The 18,400-nt window shown below is 41.5% G+C and overlaps 1 protein-coding gene across 3 annotated transcripts in view; it reads right to left on the bottom strand.

The window, feature by feature from the left end:
• Positions 1-413: 413 nt before the first annotated feature.
• arhgef25a (Rho guanine nucleotide exchange factor (GEF) 25a) overlaps positions 414-18,400 on the bottom strand; it is a 46,796-nt gene continuing 28,809 nt past the window's right edge. For 2 of the 3 annotated variants that reach the window (XM_034877005.1, XM_034877007.1), the window contains 15 exons: positions 14,479-14,786; positions 13,888-13,998; positions 10,098-10,222; positions 9,217-9,283; positions 8,690-8,793; positions 8,344-8,413; positions 6,728-6,817; positions 6,049-6,141; positions 5,502-5,552; positions 5,313-5,390; positions 4,992-5,183; positions 4,563-4,743; positions 3,538-3,761; positions 3,165-3,299; positions 414-2,234 (listed from right to left, as the gene is read on the bottom strand). In XM_034877005.1, the coding sequence (XP_034732896.1) occupies positions 2,109-2,234; positions 3,165-3,299; positions 3,538-3,761; positions 4,563-4,743; positions 4,992-5,183; positions 5,313-5,390; positions 5,502-5,552; positions 6,049-6,141; positions 6,728-6,817; positions 8,344-8,413; positions 8,690-8,793; positions 9,217-9,283; positions 10,098-10,222; positions 13,888-13,998; positions 14,479-14,786 (1,955 nt within the window). In that variant the 3' untranslated portion in view covers positions 414-2,108. The remainder of the gene's footprint in view (positions 2,235-3,164; positions 3,300-3,537; positions 3,762-4,562; positions 4,744-4,991; positions 5,184-5,312; positions 5,391-5,501; positions 5,553-6,048; positions 6,142-6,727; positions 6,818-8,343; positions 8,414-8,689; positions 8,794-9,216; positions 9,284-10,097; positions 10,223-13,887; positions 13,999-14,478; positions 14,787-18,400) is intronic. The other variant, XM_034877006.1, reaches the window with a different exon arrangement.

Here is an 18,400-nt window from a genome sequence, read left to right as displayed (position 1 = left end):
AGCAAACTACTTTGCCTTTGTCTTTGTCAGAGGTTCCCAAAAGGAGTCTGAGGACCTCTGTGGTCTATAGCAAAAATAATACTTTAGTTGCACTATTAGTTACATTGATAGGAAATTAACACACTGTGAGAATGCATAAAAATTACAGTATTAACCATCATGAGGGGTTAGAAAGCACTTATTGTATAAAGAAATCTACAGTACAGCAGATATAAGTATCTGTAGACATTAAAAGTATACAGTATAGTTATTTTAATCAATATTTTGTGGAGAAACTCAAATGCTGCCCTCAGTTTTAAAAAACACTTTTTATTTGATATTATACAACAGTACTACTTTTTTAAGAATAGCATTACCATCTCCTGGTTTTGTGTCCTAGCCTTTGGTTCCCTGCAGTTGTATTACTTTGTATTAAAAGAAAAACTGCCTGATCAGTAATTCCCCATGAAAACATATCAGCTCACATTAACTGCAGAGGGATTCTGTGAGATGGTTCTACTCACCTAATGTCTTCCATTTCAGTTTATTTTGTGAAATTTAGTATTGTGTTTCGAACAGATTGTTGAGCAGCTTTGCTTCAGTGTTAGCACTGAAATATGAGGCCTATTAATCTTTGGTGCAGCCGTTTTATCTAACTAAATCGGAAGTGAAAGCCTTGTGGGGACCTCTACCGGCCACAGAGAATAAGTGATATTGACAGGGTCATTCCAATCCAGATAGTAGCACAGAATATGATTGTTTTGTAGTGTAATGGCAAACTGAACTAAAAGTAAGAGCATGAAACTACTAAGTGTAAACTGCAAGTAAGAACATGAAACGTTTAAGTGGTGAGCTGCTTTTTTGGCACTGCTGTTTGAGGAAGAGGAAGCATGCAGATTCATCACTTTGTTTATCCAGCAATATATACCATCCTTCATTTGAATGAACCAGAACTGGAACATTTCTTGGTATACCAATTAATGATTGACTTTATGGTATGCACTGTACAGTATTTAGTCCATGAGGGCAAAAGCTAACAGAGATTATAGAAATGGTGCACAGCCTTGACATTACAACAGTGGACTAATAAAACAAGTTTAAACCAATGCACTTTTCACCCAAACCATAAGTACTCTACTTCAGCTTGGACAGACAGAGCTGGGAAATGTTGTGTCAGTCAATCACCAAGGAAATGCATGCAACACTTGGGTCAGCACAGCAGTCCCTTTGAATGTGCCTTACAAACTCCTCTGGAGTTGCCCAAAGAGCAAAAGTATTCCGAAGTGACGTCATACCCACAGAGAACCTCCAGGGGGACCCCTCGTGCCTTTTTTGTCCAGATCAAACGAAGGCCGCTCAAACAGAATAAGAGAGCACAGAGGGGCTCTCAACACTGTGGCATGAAAGAAAGTTCTTTGCTTTAAGTTGAAATTTGAGTGAGTAAATTCCTGGTGGCGTGTTCCCATCAAGTGTTCTGCCTTTCCCATTCTTGTCAACACAAACAGCAAACTCAGTTGTCAGCAGGGGAATGAAAGATATATAACTGTAGCTGTACTTGTCTTTACAATGGGGCATCAGAAATCTTATCAAAGAAATATACCAAAGGGTACAAGAGTTGCAACTTTCACTCCTTGCACACTCTTGTGCGCTTAAACACATCCACACATCGTTGCATAAACATACATTTAGGCACACTAATAACTCCAGTGACCGCCCCAATTAGGAATGGATATTTCTACAACAAACCAATTCACCTTGCTCTTTGAAAAAGAGAAGGGTATGGTGTCCAAACTCTCAAAAGGTACAATTTATAAATTGTCACTTGAGTGTTCAATGAGTATTTTCACTCTGAGCCCAGTAAAATCCCACTGGGTGCTGTTTTACGTACACTCAAGGTAGCCAAGACTAGTCACCTACCATTGAATGGTAAAAACAGTAGCAAAGTCATTATATATTTCCATAGTTCCTTCATGTTTTCCTTCAGATTCCTTTATTATCCTTCATAAATCATTAATGAACCAGTCAAGGGTCAAGCCTGGCATAAACAGACAGTGGACAAGTCTTCTAGTCTCCACAGTTGTGGCGTTAGCTGCTGTCCTTCTGACCCAGGAGACGTATAGCATCAGGGTTCATAGGTCATCCTCGGCTAGCTGAGCCAGATTGCTGGGGCGTCGTCCAGCTAAGGGGCCTGACATTGGAGCCTGGCTCTCCGCATCAGCAGTCTGACCCCTTCTGCAGCCCTCTCCTGCTCTCTGCTGGGGATAGAGGGAAAATTCAATACACAGACATGAAATACTTTGATGTACTGCACTCACTACTAATAACACTTTATTTTGTACTTTGATACCAACCAAGAACAGTATCAATAAAGTCTAGTACATCAGCAATTTTTCATTTACAGTTTAAAAACATCCTTTGGTCCCATCTATTCATACCAGGAAAAGTATGGGAAACGAATAGCTGACTTTATAGACATCTCTCTCTGACTTCCTTGTCTGGCTCAGCCTGCTTCCTGTTTAGTAAGTACCAAGGCTATTCAGCCTGAGTAAACAGAGAAAGAGAGAGATAGAGAGAGAGAGAACAACAACTGCTGGTCTGTCAACACTGCCTCAACAGCCCAGGGATGACAGAGGGCGACGTAGCTAATTATAACGTCAAGCCCAACAACAGGATGCTAACAATTAAAGGCCAGATGGGAAAAACTTCAAAGTAAGGGCAGACAGGCCTGAAATGTTATATTTTGTGTAAAACACTAAGATGTGGGAATGTCCCTTATTTGTAACCAGCTAACATTGTGATCCATTTCCTTCAGACATTTCCAGTTTTTTATTGATTCCTTTTTTATCCAATAGGGGGAGAAATAACTCTTCTTATGACTCAACAAATCCCTTAACTGTATGTGTGTCTAAATAAATGGTTACCACTTACGAAAGTCTTTCATCTTTTATGTACCCTTAATGAGCACATTGGAATTATTGTTTGATGTTGTACAATGGCCCATTTTTTCCCCGTTGGCTGGTTTGGTCATTCATTTTTTTCCAATGTTGATGTTAATTAATGACTGCTATACAACCCAGGAGCAAGCTTCTTGTTCTTCCTTGTTCAAGCTCTGTGCAAAATAATTTTGAAATTTAATATCAAGGCCGCTAAATGCATAAATGCGTAAATGCATGCATATACACTACCTGTGCACTTTGTGTGGTGGGTGTGTACAGCCCATTTGACACAGCTTGACAGCTTGGCTGATCAGTGAAGCCCAGTTGGACTTGTGATGGAGAAACAGTGTGGGAATCAGCAGGGTATGGGTGGACCACAGTGGGCTGCAGATGCAAACAACAGGCAGGTCACTCACCAACACTGCAATGCATGCCTACAATGCCACTGTTTTTTTGTATTATCCCATTTGTGCAATGGACCAGTTCCGCAGCCAGAAAAGCTTAAGAGATAAGCAGGCCTGGCAGTGTCTCATAAATACAAATATACTCTGTTTGAGTGGGCAGTTACTGCAGAACAGCGTTACAGTGTAGGGCAGAGAAAGAGACAGCTAAAGAAACCTACGTCCTGCAGTGAGTATGTCTCGCTGGGTCCTTGGCCTTGGCTGGGCAGGTAGAGCGTGGGCAGGGAGGTGTTGTGAGAGTGAAGGGAGGGCAGCTTATGACGGTCAATAGAGGCGGAGGAGTGGGGCCGCAGGGCACTGGCAGCAGACAGAGGGGGCCTCATGCAACGGCCCAGGCTATTAGACTTGCTCTCTCGTCGCTGGTACTCAATAGGCGACTGTAAGGCTGGAAGACACAGAGAATATAAATTGTATCAAGTGAATTCAGCATTTGTCAGTAATACTTCAGTAAGTACATCAACTTTATAAGCACTATATGAAGATTTATATAGTGTAGCCACAAACAGATAAGAACATTTAGGTTTATTAATGTACAGTATTTGTCAACAATTATAACTCTCTAAAAAATACATATATTTTTTATTATTTTTATGTGTGTTATACTATTTTGTCATTCATCATATTCATTCATCATTATAACTACTTTAAAATATTTTACAAAATATTTGTAAACTGCTTATTAAATTTATTTGGGGGTTAAAGAAAAGTGTTACAGTTTTGTCTGTGTTGCACAAAGAGTTCAGAAGTAAAAGCAATAGAAAAGAATTTGTCAACTCATTTACACCATGAAAGAAATGGTGATAAATTCGTAAAGTTAAAAACTACTAACGCAGTGAAATTCAAGCAACATTTTTGTACTGTTTACCTTGTCAAAATGTAGATGTTTTTAGATTATGAGATCCAAAATAAATAATGTGCAATAGTATTTTCTTTACATTCCTTTTGATTTTGAAGTAGTATCTCATAATGTTGACTTACCATGAATCATGTAAAATGTTGTTTTCCTATGTGTTTATTTACTTTTGCCAGGAATAGGCTTCTGTGGACCAAGACTCCATGGTTTTAAAAATTGTCCAACCAAATGTTTCAACTGTGAGCTGACAACAAAGTCAATATGTGGAAAAGGAAACTTGATTTATGGGTTAGGGGGTGGTGGCTTGGTCTTCAGAGTACTGCTGGGACTTACCATTGAGGAAGTTGCGCTGGCTTTCCAAGATCTGAACCACATCATTGACCCAGGCCCTGCAGATCTCAGGGGAGGAGGCCTGCAACTGGAAGCGCACCACACTCCCGTCAGGCTTGCGTGATGTCAGCACAAAGCGGGAGTCTTCCCCGTCCACGCTGGGCTCCACCCCCAGGCAGCTCACCTGCAACACATCACATCTGATTAGCATCTGTGAGGAGTCCATTGTGCCGAGATGCTTGTTAAATACCTCACTAACACGTGCAGGCCTATAAAAAGTTTCTGCTCAGGGATTATGTAACGTGTGCTAATTTAGGCGTGTGGTGTCAATCTGTTGTGTGACTCATAACCTTGGAGTAAAATGTACTTTCTCATTTTGGGTGTTTTATTTTGCAAAAACATCATCTGTTGCTGATCTCAGCAGGCGCCCACCTTAATGCTACTCTTAAAGATGTATCCAGGGAGTGAGAAACCTTTCTTCCTGTCGATTGGCTCACTGAAAATGGCCAGCTGCTCAAACAGGAAGATGCGTCTTTCCTTGGCTCGGGACAGGAAGCCACTGTCCTGCTCTATGACAGTAAAAGTATCTTGCTGGAGCAGTTTGCCCTGAGCTGTGATCTTCCCCTGGTACCGCAGCAAAGATAAACACAACAAACCAAGGAAGTGGTTACAGTTTTATTTTCTTTGGCTGAATAGTTGGCATGAGAAATGTATTAAAGACTTTAAAGGATGGTATAAATTCCTGAGACGTACCTCGAAGCCTTGTAGTCTGCCCACATTCATCATGTCATTGCAACGTTTTGGCACAAAGCACATCACTTCTACTGCTTTCTGTTTAAAAGACCAAAGTGAGCTTGTTATCAAGAACAGTAATAAAAACCATGTTTTTGCACACACAAAAAAATCACTTTAAACCTTGTATTCATGAATCAGGACACCCACCTCCAAGTCCTCTGTGTCCATCCCAGCTTTGGTATAATACTTTAGGAAGTCCTGTTCAAATAAACACAGCATGGTCACCAGAGCATTCCAAGTTTACTGCTCAGAGTCAGGTGAGGACATCTGGAGGATTATTTATGTCAATGCCAAAGTTCAAGGTTTTAAATTTAGGCACCGTTTTATAGCAGGGATGCTATTTTATGATCATCTTCAAAGAATTGTTACGCATGATTGTTAAAACATATGGTAAGAATCTCATTGTGTAATTTGCTTCTTCCTTTCTGACTGGAAATTAGCCTAAACAGACAATGCACCCAGTGTGTTGTCATTTGTTTCTGCACAGAGGGGTGTATGTGTGAGTTAGTGTGCATGCTTGTATGTTAACAACCCCGTGACTGACCCCTGTGTCTTAGACAGCTGCACAGTGAACACCAGTATGTGTGTGTGTGTGTGTGTGTGTGTGTGTGTGTGTGTGTGTGTGTGTGTGTGTGTGTGTGTGTGTGTGTGTGTGTGTTTGTGATCAACAGCAAAGCAATGTGATGCTTTTCACCTTGAGCAGAAGCTGGTACTTCATGATCCTCTGGACAGGTTTGATGAGCAGGTCGTTCAGCTGCAGCCTGTGGCCCAGCTGCTGTCTCAACTCCTGACGGTGGAGTCGGACACAACAACACAACACCAGTCAACACAACAACCACAGAACAAAACATTGAAGCTAATGGCCAATTGAACCCCTCTAAGATAGTTTATCACAGGGATTGTGCTGTTTGCCTATAAGTCTTTTGTTTACTGTCAATGAAAAGGAACCGATTACAATCTGAATAATAAATGTCGGCTGAAAAGACACCCCCATGTCCATGTATAATATAAAGTATAGGAACAGTTGGACCTCTATGCATATAAAAGGGCTTATTGACTACAGGCCTAAAGGTGGAGGTGACCAGTGTATCATGAGTATACAAGTGTGAGTCCTGAATCAATTATCTATTCTAGTCTATTGGGGGGAAATCCCAAACTTGTGCTGGTTACAGATCCTTTCATATGAGGATATGTGAGAATTTGCTGGTTTTCATCTTTGAAAATTTAACATTTTTGTGTTTTGGAAAACAAGCAATTTAAAGATGTCCCCATTGATTCCAGGAACATTTGATGGGCATTTTGACTATTTTGAGTGGGCAGACAAACAAAGAATATTGGTTGATTAATCGAAGAAGTAAAAAAGAGGTACCCACCTCGAAGTAAGTCTCGATATACTCTGAGACGATGTGTTCTGACTTGGGCTTGTTCTGACAGTATACAACGTACATGTGCAGACGCCTTTCCTGCATCACAAGCCAAACAAACTCATTAAGTGAAGCCTTTGATACAAATTTGTCACAAAGTAAAAACAACTTTTCGCTACATTTCAGATAAATAAAAATGCCAATGAAAGTGACCGCAAATGACAACAAAAATCAATGGCGGCAGATCAGTGCAATAATGATTAGTCTCAGAGAGCGGGCCCTTTGAAGCTCACTCTGTCTGGTTAGCACTTACTCTCCTATGACTAATTGGCATGGGAGAGCAGATGTGGCAGTCCTGAGAGTCTCAATGGAGTTACATGTAGATGAGCATTAGCTTATGTATAATTCACCCAGGTTACCCTCGTTGTAACCGGAGCCTTTTAGAGACGGCTGACATTAGCCTGTACCTAGAAACAAGCGGCATGACTCTGTAACCTAGAGACCAGTTTGCTGCTCCACCTGAATATGGACATCGTTTAACACTGCAGAGCTGGCTGCATGTGAAATATGAGTGTTCTGTGCATGGACTGTATCTCTCTACCAGCATCCAGTATACTTGTGTGACTGCATGTTTACATGTGTTTATGTGTTGCATGTGTGACCACACATTTGGCATGTTGGTGATCCAGAGCTTTTCAAAAGCAGACTGGGCTTTCTGCTTTTCATTATGGCCATGGTTGCAGTCTGCTTGTGTTCATAGTTTGACACCAAGCTTAGATGTAGTTACAAGTTTCTTTATTCCTCCACAGGCTTTTTAAGTTGATTTTCCAGTGGGCTGAGCCTAATTTAATTGTTTAAAGAGGTACAGAGAGAGAGTGTGAATATAGCAGAAGAGAGACACAGACATTTAACTCAATTATCTTCCGACAAGAAGCAAAGACAAATTGGTCAAATTATCCATCATGTCTGCCTAGACGGCATGTGCCATCACTTAAACAATATAGTACCTAAATCTAATTTTGCTCCCCTTAGCCCTGTGACCCTATACCGACCTAGGCTCTTATCTATTCCAAAAACAATACTTAACAATTACTCTTTCTCTGCGTGCATCGCTTTGCCTCATTCTTGAGCCAGGACATGTAGGAAGAAGTAGGTCGTTGTTTTGGGTAGGGGGGGAAAAAGCCTTCATATTAAAGAGACTGAGTTGAGGGTTTGTTATTCCTCGTCTTGTTCATGTCGTCTTTTTTGGCAGTTTTTTTTCCCTGGTACTTCCCGACCAGACCAGTCTAGACTGGAAATCAGCCAGTGTGTCATTTGTGTGTATGCAAGTGTTTGCTGTGTGCACTGTTGTAAAAACACCCTGGACTGAGACATATCAGTAAAAGGGAAATGGAAGGAGAGATACTGGCAGTTAGTTGAGAGAAAGGGAGAGAGGTACATTATAGAATTAACAGGAGCTCTGCATGTTTTCTTAGCTCTATTTACCCTCACACCAAACAGCACAGGGAAGCAGACCCAGACACTTCCAATGTGTGTGTGTGTGTTTGTGTGTGTGTGTGTGTGTGTGTGTGTGTGTGTGTGTGTGTGTGTGTGTGTGTGTGTGTCTACAAATAGTACATACTCACATGTTTAATGAAGAGCTGAGCCAGCCTCTCTGGCTCTGCTATACACTTCTGCAGCTCTCCCAGGAAGTAGCTACAAAAACAAAACATACATATGAACACATATGCACACACATAGACACACACACACACACACACACACACAAACACAAACACACACACATACATACAAACACATACACACAAGCACAAACATCCCTAAACGGAAGGTCAGATTTGTCTTTTGACCTATTGTTCCTTTGTCCTCCACTCAGCCACAAACACAATACTCTGCAAATCACTGTTTGACTTTTGCTTTGAATTCAACTGGAGCAAATACATCCAGTGTATTTAAAAATCAGGGACTTACTCTCTATGCCAGTCAAATATTTGGTGAATGTTCCCAAAAACAATCTTGTCTTTTCCCTTCATGTCCTCCGGCATACCTTTGGAGATCATTGTGGCCATATAGCCCTGCAAAGAAATGACAGAGCTGCTGACATCTGTTCACAACCACAAAAACCAACACCTGAACACCAGTAAATATAGCTAGATTGTTATAACACACTGCAGTAATCACACACAAGCTATTATTGAGTTTTTACTCACACTCAGATGGCAAAAACTGTTCTCTGAACCAAAATATCTCCAGTTGTTTAAGGCACATGGGATGACTTGCCTTGCAACATAATACTTTTTAAGATAATAATTTACTAATTCTGATCAAGACTGGAGATGTCAAATGGAGGCAGACCAAACTTTGGAGGAAAGTGGAGGAATTGTGATTATTGATTGAAGGATTGAGGGCTCTCTCTGACAGACTGGGTGGATGAATAAGTTCCCTCTTCTCTGTCAGGGCAGATTGTGTGTTCTTAGCAGACAGACTGTGAGGTTTACCTCCACTATGAGCCCCAGGTCCACCACATAGTGCTTCTCTGTCTCAATAAGCTCCTGCAGTACATACCTGCAAAGATAAAAAATGAGGCCAGATTAGTGATAGAGTTATGCTACCAAATATATTTTGCACACTCCAAAAATCTTGGTTACTCTTTATTTAACAGGTCCTATTATCCTTATCATTTTCCCAAATAAGGGTGTGATATCACATTGTAATTTTGTAGGTTTCCTGGAAATGTGATTAGTTACAAGGGAAATGGAGACAGTGTTCTACTGCTACACTTTGGATTTAATAGATCAAATTAATTTATGTTACTGTAACTATCTGCACTGCAATTTCCAATTAATGAGAGTAAGTCATATTTTGAGTCTTATTCAGCTGAACGAGCAATCAGGCTAAATATTTGTGAACGTTGAAACTCACCAAGGAAATATTATTTTCGATTAATTATAAAGTTTCAGGAAAATATCTCAACTCAATGTGCACTGACTAGATTTTTCTAACTGCATCTCACTTTCTTCATCAGGCAACAGATTTGGCCTGTTGTCATAGAGATGGCTCAATTGTCATCAGATGACCAATGGAACTTCGATGCAGACCATGCGATGTGGTTGAAAGCTCCAGGGAGAGCTACAATATAGTAAATGTTGAGTTAAGATTATTTTGTCAAGTGTAATTTTTATGTACTTATCTTTATTTCTTTGTGTAAAATGCAGACAAGCATACATTTCAACAAAGAAGAGAATACGGATTCCAACGTTCTTGGACTGAATAGGTCTTTCAGGGAAATTCCTCTGGAAATCAGCAACTAGTTATTAAATGTGACACAAGTAGAATAGGGCCGCCATGAGAATTATCATGGGTTTGATAAAACACATACATGCTTTTCTCTAAGGCACTCCTCCTCTCCTCCTCAGTGTCAGCCACAGCTGACCATTGGCTGGAGGTGTCGTCCATCAAGACAGAGCCGCTGTCATCTGGCAAAAGACTGGTGGACTGAGCATCCTGAGGAGGCAGAAACAGAGAGACAGACAGACAGACAGACAAACAGAGAAACTGTTCATCGACGGTCCAGTGGCAGTAACGGGGATTATCCCACGAATAAAGTAAGCAAAGGGAGACAAAGAGCAGGAGAGAGATGATAATGATGCAGGTTGCCAAGGTGACCAGAAAGAGCAGACAGACACAAGGAACAGAGATTGAATGATAAGAAGATCAGATTCAGATTGTCACTGTTAACTATCCGTGCTGTGCAAATCAACCACAGATAGATGGAGAGAAAGAGATTAAAAGATAAAAAAGTTAAAGGAGCATCAGGCTCCATAGCTGACGATGAGATGACGAATAAAACAGTTTAAGGTTCTTAATGGAGTTTTGGCTTCAGAGCAAGAGAAATACACTAACGGATTGCCCGCTGGCAATAGCATTAATGATTTATGTGTGAATTAAAAAATGATAATTTTTTGTTTTCCCCCCTGAGGATTCAAACCTGCATGTTAATACTTCACATGGTTTCTTTTTTCTATTGTGGTTATTAGAGCAACATCTATGTCAGTGCTTCCTTCTTCTGCCTTATTGGCCCCAAATAGAAATGCACACATAAACCCAAGGTTACTCTGATCTAATCGATTGTGTTCATGCGTTGTATGCATGACCTCCTTTTCATACTTTTTCTTGGAATTGATATAATTTCCTGTGGGGTTCCTGGTGCAAATCACTGCAGTCATTGTGTACTACACAACAAAGCCTGTAAAGTCTAAAATCATTACTAATTCAATGGAAACAAGACCCTCGTGTTTGTTTAACCTGTTTCTCTTGCACAATAGGAACACATATTCCCTTTACATGGTTGTACAATGACTCACAGCCATATCTTTGTACAATTGTATACTTACAAAGGCTTTGCCATTTATCTTTAGCCAGGCTGCTCAGCCATTTCTTTTTAGGCTATTTACTCTATCCTGACTATGTAAACTTAAAGCAGCAGCCATCTGTCTTCACCTAAATCCCTGTGTCCCATTGTTCTAGTCAAGCAGAACCTGCACATCTTGAACATATACACAAACCTGCTCACACCACAGACATATAGCCAGTCCCTCAGACTCCCCTGGCCGGCGGCTGCCCCACGGAAAATTAAAAACATAGATTGGAAAGATAGACATATAAACAAACGGAAAAGCTATGGAACTTTCTCCTTCTCCTCTCTGGCCTAGTTCAATTTGCTCACCTGCCACCTCCATGATAAACTTTGTCTACAAGTTGTGAGCATTCTATTCTGTCACAGGTATCTGAGCGAGAGAGAGAAAGAATGAAAGAGACAAAGCGTAGCTAGGCAGAGACAGAGAGGCTCCATAAAGACCCTCGCTCCCCCAGACAACCTTGCCCTGCTAGGAGTGCTTCAGCCTGGCTGACAGATCTCCATGGCTCCGGCTCCCTGATCACTTCCAGATGTGCCGTGGCAAAGCCCACAGGAAAACTTCCCCCCTGTCTCCCTCTGTTGCAATTTTGTTTTGCTACTCAGAAGCTATGAAAAACAGTTTTTGTAAATGCTGAAGTTAAGCTTTTGTGAAGGATTTCATCAATCAATCAAGAACTAGCTTGTAACGTTATTTTTTCTTAAAATCTGAAAAAGTGTTTGGGTCATAACATTTTAGTTAAATGTCTTAAGTAAGGAAAACCAACAAAATGTCAAAAATGTGTACAGGGTTGTAAGATAGAGGAATGCTTTTGCTGTTTTCTATGTTGTTCAAGAGCACAATGTTCAAGTCATACATTTTTACAAGTTTTGCATTGCTAATTTAGGGACTTAGTGTTAGAACACATAAAGTGCAGCAAATCAGCAGCATTAAAGTGATAACAAATAGATTTTCATTTAAATAAAATGTATACCCTTTACATGTGATGTTTTTCATTATACACAGGAATGTTTGCTAATGCTTGAACCTGATGTGTGTTTTAGGTTTCCAATGGTGGCATCAGCAATTTCTAATTCTTGAGGTGGAGAAGACAATTTAAATACTTCCACATGAAAAGCTCCAATCAAAAGGTATGGTACTGTGTCAAGGAGAAATGCTGGGCCCAAGTGCTGAAAACCGCATTTGCATTGCATTTTTGCGAGTGACGCAAAGCAAAGGATTGGGCTTTGAAGAGATCTCACAACACCAGCACCATTTGTTTCTTTTCGTCATTTCCTTTAATGTTATACAGAGAAACTGCTTCTAACATATTTGTTTTTTTAACTGTGGGTCGAGATGACAGACTGTACAATCTGTTCCTCAGGAAACGCTTTTTAGTAAATATTGTGATCTGCAGTTCTTGCTTCCTTTTTGACACCATGTCTAGTTTAACTGCTGACATACAATTACAGGAACTTTCAATTGTCCAAAGAAGCATTTCATCAAAAACTATGTCCTGCTGTGGTTGTGAGATTAGAGACAACGATGTGAAGAAAAGACGAAAAACAACAAGGCATACAACACTGTATGACATGAGGCCATTAAAGGTGGGGTACAGAGACGGAAAGTACAGCTCAAAGAGGACTGACCTACATTATTCAGTCTCTCTACTTCCACTTCTCTCTCTCTCTCTCTCTCTCTCTCTCTCTCTCTCTCTCCCTCTCTCTCTCTCTCTCTCTCTCTCTCCAAATATTGGCATTGAGAAACTCCAAAGCAGCCGGCCTTATCCCTCTGATGTAATCATATTAATGACTTTTATGTGTTGTTGAGACCAAAGTTAGAATTTAAGTGCTCTGGTGTTGATTCACCAACAGGAGACACTCCACAAGCTCAGATATAATTATTGTTTTCCTGTTTATCGATAGGGTGCCGATGTTAGATGCAATCTTGCTGCTTCTCAAGCAAATCCCAGTTTCTGCCGTTTTTCCATCTCACAGCGGAAGGGTCTCTGTAAATACCTGACTTAAGACATTCCTTTGCCACAAGCAACTGACTCCGAGTGTTTGATGGAGAAATGAAAGTGTATGTGCACACACGTTCTTTGTCAGCTCACAGAAGCAGAGTCATCTTTCTTCATCATCTGCCGTTTTGTGCTATACCCCATTTATCTTCAGGCAAATCCTTTTGTAACATGGTGAATGGGAGTCATGCATCACACAGGTCACTGTCAAGCTTTGCCATCTGGTCTTCTGGCCAGATGGGCCTGCTTTGCAGAGAGTCTTGTATTCATTTAGATTTCCTTACATGTGCATGTCCATTTGGTCTATATTCTGTATCTTTGCATCTGTAGTCATGTGTGTGGTTGCAGTAAGCAGCGCTCCTGTGTGCATTTGTGTGTTTAGTTTTGCTTGATAGTTGAACTCCGCCAGAAGCAGTAGAGATCATTGTCATATCTGGCTGCAGGGCCACGGAGACAAACAGTACTTATGCCACCTAGATGGGAGACTGGATCCTCACTGAGAACATTACTGCTACTGTCTACAGAAAACTGGAGGCTAAAATGAACAATAGGTGCATTAACTCCTCATATTTTTAGTCTCATCATAGCCAATCTTTCGTTTTGTTTTTAAACAGAGGGGTACACTCAAGCAGTCTGGCATCCTGTCAAATATCCTTACTTGTATTTAAGCCAGAAAGATCAGCTGTGTTTGATAATATTTCTATGTGACATAAAAATAACATGTAGTGACGGATACAGGTTAGATGGTGTCGGACCTGGTTGTCTGGCAGTGAAGTGCAGCCAACCAGCGAGTCTGTTATATAGCTGGGGGACTGTAGTGTAGCTGGTGACAGGTCCTCAGGGCTTGCCAGGCCATCTTTCCACTCCTGGAACACACAGACCGACAGACACAAGTCCACACTGTCAGAATAACACAACATCTACATGAAGCAAAATGTCCGAAGCACGCACATACATTCGGGCTGAATGGCAAAGTTGAGCACATGAATCACAAAGCATGGGGGCATGAGTTGCTGCGGGATGAGCTAGCAGTGCTGCTGTTATGTAACAGCATCACCACCTGCCATGATTCATTGTGAACTCTACATTATTTAATTAATATTCTTGAGCTACCTTGGGTAAACAAGCCACTGTCAGGATGTTGACTTTAGTTTTCTATTTATATAAGACTTGAGCTTTGTTTACTTCAGAGCCAGTTTATACAAAGGTTTTGTGATAATATGAAATAATGACTTTTCTACTGAGGTGGTGGTTTGTCTAAAATGTATAGAAGGGAACTTGAAGCACAAGGCATTGTTTGATTAGTCATACAGAAAATACCGAGGTGAGACCTCGTTACAACTCACCTGTTCTCTGTACGAGACGGGTAGGATGGGGAAAGGTTCGTCAGGCCTCAGGGGACTGCTCAGATCCTGGCTGTGGCTGTGGGATGGAAGAGGTGGAGGTTTTTCCTCAAGTTTGCAGACTTGACGCTCCACTTTGGCGGTGGCTCCGACGCTGAGTTTGCGTACTGGGTTAGTGAGCCACTTCTTCAGCGTGCTCACAGAGCGTCTAGAGCCCGGGGAGCTGGGGACCGAGCTGCTTGAAGGCGGCGGGGGCAGTGACGCCACAGAGGTGGAGATGCTGCCTTCGCTGCCTGCTGCCGAGTATGAGTCTGGGGAGAAGAGGCAGGGAGAGAGAGCAAAAGGTCATTGGTCAAATGATGAGTGCCTGAGGGAGCAACAATGTGGAAGTAGATAACTGATAAATAAGTGGTTAATGAGTCAAAGGGCAGAGCACATTCAAAATGTTGTCAAAGGCAATCAAACTATTGATTGAGTATTTAATGAGGGATGTTGTGCTAGTCAGTGAGATGTAATGGAGGACTGGAGGCGGAAGATGTCAACACCAGGAGAGAAGAAGTAAAAGGAGAAATAAAACAAAAGGTGGATATATAAATAGCCTTCCTCTTCAAACACAGCTGTGCAGCCACACCATAAAAGACGCACTGTTCTGTTTATGTCAAGCAGACCATGGTTTTGCATCAAATCACATGACCAGCACACACGCTGATGCAAGGCAGACAGCAGAGGTCAGAATGGTGAATGTGAAAAATACTCCAATCCAGTTGAAAGCTGGCTTCTGCACAGTGATGTCAGGAGGACATGGGAAGTGAGCTGGGGGCGCAAGCTGGGACCGGACATCCACTTTGAGCCTTTGTAGAAGGAAAGATCCTTGCTTGGGACTGTTTGTTTTTTCTGTCTTGTCCCCCATTCCCATCCTGCTTAGTCCACCCAACCTGACCACCCCTTCCTCTGTCCTGAGAAAGCTCTTCGACTGAGCCAAGTGCCTGGAGTGTGGTATCTGTTGTGTCCAAACACAAGTCAGTCCGGCCTCCCCATCAATCCATCTTCTTGTCCTCGACCTGACCTCTGAACCTTGATCAGAGACATTCTCTCCTGCTAAGACTCAATGCCATGGCTGATTGTTGTTTGAATACAGCTGCAATTTCCCACCAACTATCAGGTGAACGTGACAAAACTGATAACTTAATGGCCTTTAGTTTCTAATGGCCATTCATATGAACATTATATGATCATATGAAATTTGTGAATTTGTTTTGCACAATGTTCATATGATGACAAAACTGGCCTCATTTCAGTGTTCCTGATGTGAGCCACAGAGGGAGATCTTATCACAGCACTCAGAGACTGCAAGAGCCACACTGACACACAGCATGGCCCATTTTGGACCTGCACCGTCTTCAAAGGCAAAGAAGGAGTAAAATCACAATCTTCCGCAGTTTTCATACTTGAAGTGAATTAGTTTTTCCACACTTTATTCGTTGAATTACTTTCCCTCAGAAATGCAATCGTTGCTACTGTACTGATCAATGAAAACCGGCCACAAAAAAAATCTCATATTCTCTAGTGCACAAACCTCAGTCGTAGTGTTTGAGAAATAACTAACCTCTGAGCAAAACAACTCACGCTTATGACATGACATTGATGTCAGTACACACAAATGTAGTTAAAATGTGGTGTTTATGGATCCTAGCTGCTAACAGATAACATGTAACTTGTCTGTGTATTTTCACCACAGCAATTTCCATGTAATCTTTCTCCGGCTTGTCTCTCTGTACAATTTACAGGCAGGATGCGTGCATGTGTGTGTGTGTGTGTGCGTGTGTGTGTGTTCACAGGGTGGCCAATTTCCCCATCCTCTCCTGCCCTCCCTATCCACATGAAAGGCTGGCGAGTGTAAGGAGATCTGTGCCTGGCAGGATGGGGGGGTTGGACAGAGGGAAGAGACAAGGAGCAGAAAAGGGGAACAAAGAAGGGAGGTGGTTGAAACAGACATCTGCTGAGATAGCTTGTATCACACAAAAATAGAAAGAGGGGAGAGAGGCTGACACCCTCACTGTGCCTGGAAGCAATTAACAGTGAGTGGAGACAGAATGACAGTGGCTCTGTCAAATGTACAGATTTAAAACGTGCAGAGTGTGCATGATTTACTGGTTTTAGAATGACGATTGTTACATCTGTATCTTTCACCATGACAGCCCTGCACATCCCCTACTGATCGTTGTGCATACGCCTTGGTTTCCCTGTTGACCCTGTAAATCTTAATCTCTGTATTGTTGTGAAGCCTTGAGCCACTGCAGGGACATCATTAACAGCTAAGAAATCTGTGAAACGCAAAGGGAGATGAGCTTCCCCTCAGAACAACATGCCACCACTCTCCCTACATATTACAAGATAAGAGGAGTTGATATCATTAAACACCTACACAGAAGAAGTTAGGGAAAGACATTCCTCCCACTCTCCCTCCGTCTTGCCACATGCTGATGATGCCCAGTGAGATTCATCTCAACAATGGCACTGCTAAGAAAAGATTACACCGGCTGAGTGTGTCAGTGCAACTTACCTATTGTTTGTGTGCTTGCAATAATTAACAGTTAAAGGCACAGGGCAACATGACTGCATTGCGCCAGCCCGGTACGTGATGATCACTATCTGAAAGGCTGAGGGGAGGCCGGGTGGGGGGCTTTACCCAAAAGGTTGCTGTCACATATAACCTAGAGCCGAGTGCTGCAAAGTTGCTCCAGACTTTTTCTTGATGCTGTTCAATCACAATAGTTAAGTTTGACAGTACTCATCATTTGAGAGGGCAACTTAAGAGAGTCCAATTTAGGCAGCCAATGCTTGATTCATCCATACATTTAAATTTAAATTGAATCACGTTTTCTTACACTAAATCAAGCTTTTCACTCAACGTCTGATTGAATCGTTTTAGAACTGCAACTAACAATTATCTTCTTGTTTTCTCTATCGATCAATCGGATGATTATTTGGTATAAGGCAAAGGCCAGTCATCAAATGTCTTCTTGGGTCAGAGATTCGTCTAAACCCCAAACGTATTCTTTACTTAACTGTAAGACAAGGAAAAGCAGACATTTTAAATTTTGAGAAGTGGAACACATCGAGCATTTTTGCAAAAAAATTGACTTAAACAAATAAATACCTATCTAAGTGGCTGCCAATCCACACCAACTGTCAGCTGAACGTAATAAAGCTGATAACTTAATGGCCTTTAGTTTCTAAATGATCTGGTTTACAGTGTAAACCACATGGTGAATGTCTGCAAAAGAACATTTTTAATTTATTTGCAGCTGAAAGGAATTATGCGGTATCTGAAACACAGCTTTCCCAGTCATGTGGAAAGGGGAAACCTCAGATGAAATATCCTCATGAAGGTCACAAAGCTTTGATTTGGATATGATTGAATAAAATATATGTTTCCTGCGATGTATGTTTGAAAGAGAAAACTAAAGGGCAGGTTTGTAGGTGGATGTGCTGTAGGTGGAAGTGTTGGTCCCCCTGAAGAAGTTTGGTACAACTTCCCTTTATTGATCAGTTGATAAGTGAGTGCTGCTGAGCCAACAAATCAGGCTAAAAGCGTTGGCTATAATGGAGCAAACTTGTTCACAGATGCTCCACTCTGGAGCTCTCTGTCAATCCTACAGCCTCATGGGACCATATGAGCAAGTGAAGCATCACTGGACTCCACCAATGCACACATACAGACAGACATTCAGGTGCCCACACATTTGCACATACACAAAAATGACATTTGCACATTTTCTTCAGGGTAGCTATCCAGATGTGTGGCTGGAGACTGTTCACTTGTGATATTATCTTTCAGTGCCATCTGTCATAGTAAACAACACACGGCATATCCGAAGCAGGTGACTTGCTAGTCACCACGGTGCCAAACATCCAGCTGAGT

Source organism: Etheostoma cragini, chromosome 7 (assembly GCF_013103735.1).
Source record: "Etheostoma cragini isolate CJK2018 chromosome 7, CSU_Ecrag_1.0, whole genome shotgun sequence".
NCBI classification, from domain to species: Eukaryota; Metazoa; Chordata; class Actinopteri; order Perciformes; family Percidae; genus Etheostoma; species Etheostoma cragini.
The sequence above is the reverse complement of the archived record's forward strand: the minus strand, read 5'-3'. Positions and strand labels throughout refer to the sequence as shown.